This window comes from Pholis gunnellus (assembly GCF_910591455.1).
Source record: "Pholis gunnellus genome assembly, chromosome: 8".
Lineage (NCBI taxonomy): Eukaryota > Metazoa > Chordata > Actinopteri > Perciformes > Pholidae > Pholis > Pholis gunnellus.
The window spans coordinates 26,542,492-26,550,285 of NC_136534.1; the positions used below are offsets into that span (position 1 = coordinate 26,542,492).

General features: G+C 45.6%; 1 protein-coding gene across 1 annotated transcript; it reads left to right on the plus strand.

Moving 5' to 3' along the window:
- Positions 1 to 543: 543 nt before the first annotated feature.
- Positions 544 to 7,498, plus strand: ccne2 (cyclin E2). The gene is made up of 12 exons (XM_079165286.1): positions 544 to 600; positions 1,769 to 1,807; positions 2,073 to 2,154; positions 2,261 to 2,314; positions 2,950 to 3,092; positions 3,530 to 3,665; positions 3,748 to 3,894; positions 4,092 to 4,187; positions 4,355 to 4,489; positions 4,565 to 4,676; positions 5,317 to 5,474; positions 6,583 to 7,498. The coding sequence occupies exons 2-12, from the start codon at positions 1,794 to 1,796 to the stop codon at positions 6,691 to 6,693; spliced, it is 1,188 nt and encodes a 395-aa protein (XP_079021412.1). The 5' UTR covers positions 544 to 600; positions 1,769 to 1,793; the 3' UTR covers positions 6,694 to 7,498.
- The last annotated feature ends 296 nt before the right edge of the window (positions 7,499 to 7,794 follow it).

The window sequence follows — 7,794 nt, forward strand, 5'->3', positions numbered from 1 at the left end:
TAAAATAATAATAATAATGAACAAGTGTGCCCCTCCAAGTATCGTATATTAATATGTAATAATATAAATAAAGCCACGTGTCAGCAGCAGTATTTCTCCACCGGCTGTCTGACAGCAGCTCCACGTGCGCTTCTGTTTACATTCTGCGGAGGAAGCACGCGCCAGTCGCGTCTCGCGCTCCCATTGGCTCGACGTCACGGAGGCTCCTCCCTTTAAGGCGGGACTCGCGAGGCGGAAGCAGTTCCGATGCCGCGTAAAAAAGAAAAGAGAATTAAATAACTCCCGTTAAGCGGAACACGTTATGAACGTAAGCGACGGTGCAACGCGGTAAATAACGCCGTTAATCGCGTCATAACGGGTCCGATTCATTCACATTAAATCATAAATAATCACATTTTAAAACGCTTCGCTTGTTGCTCGTTTGCGGCAAAAATAAACTCCGCCCAGATTTGAACATTTAGCGCGTTTCTGCGAAACCGGGAACGCGCATGCGCAGTGGGGGCCGCAAAACAGACCTATGCGGATATAAGAAGGATTGGCGCCGGCGCCACAGCTGATTTATGCATTCATCCATTCATTCATCCATCGATCACCGACGAGGTAAGACCACCGAGCCGTACGTCGCGTTTATGCCCTTACACATCGTTTATTAACGTATTATTACTGTTATTGTCTCTTCACGGGCCGCATCGCACGACTGCAGCTTAAATACGCGTTTAACTCAACGTAGTTTGGATTTAAATCTGGGACAGCGAGGCTCTGCCGCCTCACCGGAGCTCTAACGTGTGTTTTAACCGTAATACAATGGTTTCCCTCCTTTGCTACGGGCTGTTGTCCCCCGGTACACCGTCTCGTGTCGTTGTGAGAACGTGATTAGTGAGTATTTGCGTGTTTCAGTGGACTTTGTGTGTAAAGTTAATCTGATTCCTGCAGCTCCCCCTCTCTCCACCGCGCGGTGGTCCCGCTTTACCCGACTTTAAATGGCGCTTTCTGGACCTTTTTTGTACGGATTGTGGTCCTGGTCGGTGGTTCCGATGAGTTTAATCTCCCGGTGGAGCTCCGTGTAAAGTCCACGCGGGTCTTTTCGGCTCGTTTCGGCTCGTTTCCCTCCCGGAGCCGGACGAGGGTTTCGGGCTCGAATCCTCCCGCTTCTGAGCTCCCGAGCGTCGGAAATTGGCGCGTCTTTGAGTTTCAATCCCGCAAATAAAGTCCATATTTCTGCGCGTTTCTGCATAAAAACTACCCGGATGTCGCCTCGAGACGTTTGCTTCACCCCTCGAGGTGATACATTTTGGATAAAAAGCAGATTTTTTGTGTTTTTTTTGTTTGAAATCGAGGGAACAGACAGCCCCCCTCCTCCTCCTCCAGTCACAGCCTGGCTGCTCTCTGCTCCGTTATTAATATTCATATTATTACATCATGTTAATCATCATCTTCACGTGCAGCTTTGTCTGTTAGACACCAGTGTGTGTGTGTGTGTGTGTCTCGAGCTATGAGCTAACTACACAGGGCTGCATGTGAGGCTCCTGCTGCATGCTGGGGCCCCTGTGCTCTCCAGGAGCCCGGTGGGCTCTGAATAACACCACTGTGGTGGTTTACACTGGGCCCGGGTCCCGTTTAACCTCACACCAGTGACTCTAACGTGTGTGTGTGTGTGTGGGGGGCCCCGGTGGCTCCTCGGGGCCCTCCGTGAGGCGCTGACGTGGTTCCAGGAGCCGTGGATGAGTCGTGTGTCTCGTGTCTCACCTGTGTGCTCTCTGTTTTGCAGCGGAGCCGTAAATCCACTCGACACCATGTTCAGACGCAGGTGAGCAGCTGCTGTTTGTTCTCAGGGGGCCGGTGGGGCCCCGGTGGGAGGCCGGTGGGGGGGCAGTGAGGCCCCTCACGGGACTTAAACATGTCACATTACCTTCTGATACCAAGAAGAAGAAGTTTGTCTCCAGTCACACTGAACTTCTGTGTTTTATTCACGTTCACTGTTGCTGAATGAAGTCTTATGTAGAAGATGTTTTGATGAAGACGCGTTTCTCTGAAGCTGACGTCTGTTATTTAACCTTCGTCTCGTGTTTCAGCGGTCGCATCACTTTGCAAACCAGAGACTCGAACACGCTGGAGCCGACCGTCAGAGCGCCGCTGAAGAGGAGGAAGTCTGAGGTTTGTTATGAGCGGCTGGTTCTGAGTCAGTGTTTTCATAATAATAATAATAATAATAATCATCCAGTAAACAGAGAGTTCACCGCGTCACTGTTTTATTCTCCAGCCTTCAAAGAAGAAACTACAACCTGCTGCCAAGAAACAGAGCTATGAAATACAGGTCAGTGTGTGTGTGTGTCTCTCTCTCTCTGTGTGTGTGTGTGTGTGTGTGTGTGTGTGTGTGTGTGTGTGTGTGTGTGTGTGTGTGTGTGTGTGTGTGTGTGTGTGTGTGTGTGTGTGTGTGTGTGTGAGATAAGAGTAGTGTAACTAATGTATTATCAGTGTGTGTGTGTGTGTGTGTGTGTGTGTGTGTGTGTGTGTGTGTGTGTGTGTGTGTGTGAGATAAGAGTAGTGTAACTAGTGTAACTAGTGTATTATCAGTGTGTGTGTGTTGTGTCCCTCCCTCTTCTTTGTTGAGCGTCCATTTTGTTTCATATATAAAATGTCTGTTTTCTTTACATTTAAATTAATTTATGTAACTGTTTCCAGTGTTTTATGTTCTACACACTGTGTGTGTGTGTGTGTGTGTGTGTGTGGTGATTATATTAGTTTATATCTGATTCATCTTGATGAGGTCACGGTGCAGTACCTCGTGTTCACCACACGGCGTCACCGGTCAGCTCGGTATTAACGAGCAATAAATCATTTAATAACAAAGTTTGTGCTTTTTAAATTAAACTGCAACAATAAGAAGAGAACAATACACACTGTGTGTGTGTGTGGAGACTCACCGGCTGAATGTTTGTGTGTTTCTAGACGTGTTGGTCGGAGGACGGAGCGAGTCCGTGCGTCCTCATAGAAACTCCTCACAAAGAGCTGCAGCCTGCAGACCCGTCCAGCTTCAAGCAGTACACCTTCAAGAACCTCTTCATCAAGTCCTCGCCCATCCCCCGCCTCAGGTCTGTGTGTGTGTGTGTGTGTGTCGTTACTCACCACTGAGTGGTTTCTCCGCCCGACTGCTTTCAGACATTAACGTCCTCGTTCACACTCTGTGATTTGATCGTTCTCTCAGTAGATCTCACAGATGCCGTCATAGAGGACGTCGTGTTGCGTCCTCATGACGCGGCGCGTTGAACCTCTTGCTTGTATATCTGCAAAGGATTGTGGGTCAGAAAAGGTCTGCAAAGTGCAACCGGGTGTAGTTTACGTAGACGTGCTGAATGTAATGCTGGTGCTGACGGTGTTTTTATACGAGAGGTGAGATTTATGTCGCAGTTTTAAAGTAAACGCGTCTTCAGACGAAGCTTCAGCTCGTTCCTCGTCCGCACGTTGGGAGAAGCTGAAACAAAGATGGCCGCTCCGTCGTTGAGCTAAACCCCGCCTCTTGCCTCCTCAGCTGGGCGAGCTCTGACGACGTGTGGATCAAGATGCTGAACAAGGAGCTGAAGTACGTCCACGACAAGAGCTACCTGCAGAGGCACCCCAAGCTGCAGCCCAAGATGAGGGCCATCCTGCTGGACTGGCTGCTGGAGGTGAGCGCTGCGTTCTTCTTCTTCTTTGGTTCTTTGACGCGTCGCTGCAGCTGTTAACGTCTCTCTCTGCGTCCGGCTGCAGGTGTGTGAGGTGTACTCGCTCCACCGGCAGACGGCCTACCTCGCTCAGGACTTCTTCGACCGCTTCATGCTGACTCAGGAGAACGTCAACAAAGACTACCTGCAGCTCATCGGCATCTCGGCGCTCTTCATCGCCGCCAAGATAGAGGTGAGTCCCTCCTCGTCATCCTCGGCGTCTAAACGCGTAACGCCAACGGCTTTTATTAGCGCGTCAAGCTCGTTCATGCGCTAATAAATACAAACAATTCATTAAAGACTTCATGTCGACAGTCAAATCAATTCGCACCACAAGTTCTTCTTCTTCTGTTAAACACTCTTCCTCCTTCTTCTTCTTCTTCTCTTCAGGAGATCTACCCTCCTAAAATCACAGACTTCGCCTACGTCACAGACGGAGCCTGTGATATCTGGGACATCCAGCGCACAGAGCTGCACATCCTGAAGGTACGCTGCTGAGGAGACGAAAGAAAGTAGTTTAGTGTGAATCACAACCGGTCTGGTACACCGACTCTCTCTGTGTGTTGACTCATGTTGTCGTCTCTCTGTTGACCCGTGTTGTTGTTGTTGTCGTTGTTGTTGTCGTCGTTGTCGTCGTCGTCGTTGTCCTGCAGGCGTTGAACTGGAGTCTCTTTCCCGAGACGCCGATCTCCTGGTTGAAGCTGTACGCTCAGGTCGAAGCTCAGACGGACGAAGAGAACTTCCTGGTGCCGCAGTTCTCCCAGGAAACGTACATCCAGATCACACAGGTAGCTACACACACACACACACACACACACACCATCATGTTTAGCTAGTGACTGACCGTTGCGTCCGCGTTGCAGCTGCTGGACCTCTGCATGCTGGACATCAACTCGCTGGACTTCAGCTACAGCGTTCTGGCTGCGGCCGCCTTCTGCCACTTCTCCTCGTTTGACGTCGTTCACAGAGTCTCAGGTGAGTTTGATTTGCTCGCCTGCACGTCGTCCTCTGAAGATCAAACCGGCTCGTTTATTTTACAAACGGAAAACAAGAGAATGATGAAGATGAATCAGAGTCTCTACAGGTTATAAATATGAAACTATTGACATGTTGTAGCCTCTCTCCTCTCTCCTCTCCTCCTCTCTCTCCTCTCTCCTCTCCTCTCTCCTCCTCTCTCTCCTCTCCTCTCTCCTCCTCTCTCTCCTCTCTCCTCTCTCTCTCTCCTCTCTCCTCTCTCCTCTCCTCTCCTCTCTCCTCTCTCCTCTCTTCCTGTAGTTCAGTCAGAGTTCCTCTCTTGTGGTCACATGACTTGGTCTCTATGAATCAATCATGACGTCATAGTTTCACACTTTGATGTTTTTACACCATCATGTTAAAGTGAACTCTTTATTAGAGGAAACGTTTATAATGAGAACATGAAGTAATAATCACACATTTTAAGCTTTGTTTCTTTTTCTGACTGAAGCGTCACTCATGATGTGTTTGAGGACCGTCGGAAAGATGAAAATCAGACAATTATGCCGTTTTTTTTCTTTCTTTTACATCTTCTGTCTGATACCGGTGAAGTTGTGGTTGTTTAATGCCCCCCCCCCCCCCCCCCCCCGTGTCCCCTCAGGCCTGGCGTGGGACGGCGTGTCCCCGTGTGTCCGCTGGATGAGTCCCTTCATGGACGTCCTGCGATCTCAAGACGCTCCGCAGCTCAAGAGCTTCCCCAGAGTGAAGCCCGACGCCCGGCACAACATCCAGACACACGTGGCCTATCTGGACCTGCTGGTGAGACACACACACACACACACACACACACACACACACACACACACACACACACACACACACACACACACACACACACACACACACACACACACACACACCTCTGTTACAGCCAAAGATCAATAAATAAAACCAGGATTTAAGAATCTGACTTTTCTGATTCTCGAGCATTATTATTATTATTATTATTATTATTATTATTATTATTATTATTATTTAATAAATCAAATAAACAAGAGAACGTCTTAAATATTTACGTTCCAATCTGTACGTTGAAAGTGTCTCTAATCAATAAACGGAGATCTTTCTTATAAAACTATATTATTAATTATAAAACTATTATTAATTATAAAACTATATTATTTGGAGGTGAAGGACGAATTATAGACTTTCAAACAAACATTTAAAATGTGAGATTATCTCTCTTTTTGTTTTTAATTCGGATTGTAAATCTCAGAAAAGCAACAATAAAATGTCAATAAATGTGAAGAGTCAAAGTGTTATAACTTGATTATAACATCTGGTTTCTTTACTTGTTACAGCCTCTAATGCTTTATAAAAGTGTTAATTCTCTAATGAGGTATTAAAAGGTTTTCACACATTTAATAACTTTAACGTCTGTTAAAGATTCATTTCTTATAGAAGATGATATTTTGATCCATTTTAAATATTATTCAGATGTCTGAATATTTTGACTCCCAATAAACATTTTTTTTAATCTTTATCTTGTAAAGTGATGTAAAGCAGAAACCTCGTCTGTAAACACGAGTCGCCAAATACGTATAAATAAATAAATAAATAAATAATTAGCTATTTCTTTACGTTTAGTTGCTTTTGGCGAACAAAGAAAATGGAGCTCACTGAGCACGCTCACAGTCTTCTTCTCTGGTGTTTGACGTAGCTTTACTGTTGACTAACGTGTTTATTTTGAAACGTGAAGGACAAATACCAGTGTAAAGTATATATGTATATATGTGTGTGTGTGTGTGTGTGTGTGTGTGTATATATATATGTGTGTCTGTGTGTGTGTATATATATGTGTGTGTGTCTACGCGGTGAACACTAACCGGACGTTTGCGACCTCGTTTGTTTGCCTCGTCTCCTGCAGAGGTCGTCTCAGGATCATCAGCTCGACAGCCTCGACTGTCAGCTGTCGCCCGTCGCCGTGGGAACAATCCTGACTCCGCCCAGCAGCACAGAGAAACCGGCCAATCACTGAGCTCGCTGCCCGGAGCGCCTTTTCATTTTGTTTTTGTTTTCAGGAACACTAAACAGGAACGGCTTCCTGTCCGTCTTTTATTTATTTTATTTTCTTTTGGTTTTAGGAAACGTTAGTTTTGTTGTTTTAAACGTTAGTTTTGTTGTTTTTTGGCGGTGAACTCGTCCGCAGAGCGTTCGGACGCTTTAACGTGATGCTCGCCGGTGCTTCGGTCAGACTCTCTGGGCCGTGACGTAGTTCATTATTACCTCCACTAACGTTAAAGACGTCTGATCCACGAGCCGCACCGACAAACAGACACTTTATTTGTTGAACATCCAGAAACCTGCAGGTGTTGGAACGCACCCCGACCGTTTGTGTGGCTCAGTAATCCTTTTTTTAATTTTACTTTTAATCTTTATTTTAGTTGCAACCTGGTTGCACATTCGTGTTACATTCCTGGGAAACTTGACATGCAACGGAAAGCTGCACACAATCGTGCAAAATGATTTCCTTTCAGTTTGAAGTGCTTGTATTTATTGATGAGCCGAAATGTTTATGTGTCAAACCGGTGACGAATGACGTCACTGATTTGCTGCCAAATGCAAAAGCTATTTATGATTTTGCTCCGTGACGCCGCGTTGCACCGCCGTTCATCATTAAATGTTGTCCGCGTGTTAAAGTGCCTTTAAGAGAATATGAGCTGAGCAGCGAACCGACGACCGTGTCAGCTGTTCAAGAATGTATGTTTGTGTAAATAGAGCAATTCAGAAATGTGTAATTTTCTTTTATATTGGAATGTTTTAAATAAATGAAGTCAAATGACTCTTTGGTGTGAAGTTTCCTGACTGATTCAGAGGAACGCGGCGGTTCCTTCTGTACTTATTATTATTATTATTATTATTATTATTATTATTATTATTATTATTATTATTATTATTATTATTATTATTCTGCTCACTCTAAACTCAGACATTTCAAAAGATAAACCTCCTCAAGTGTAACTTTAAAGTTAATACTGGATCAGAGTCTAAACTTGGGCTGAAGTTTTGGTTTAATTGAATCAAAGTTTAGAATTCAGTCTTTCTTCATGTGAGGCTAGTTTTAGAAATGAACCTCGAT

Bases quoted from the DNA above. Each gene is read 5' to 3' on its own strand.
- ccne2 (XM_079165286.1), top strand. The intron at 3,093-3,529 runs GTCTGTGTGTGT...TTGCCTCCTCAG, and splicing joins TCGCCCATCCCCCGCCTCAG to CTGGGCGAGCTCTGACGACG. The intron at 5,475-6,582 runs GTGAGACACACA...CGTCTCCTGCAG, and splicing joins TGGCCTATCTGGACCTGCTG to AGGTCGTCTCAGGATCATCA.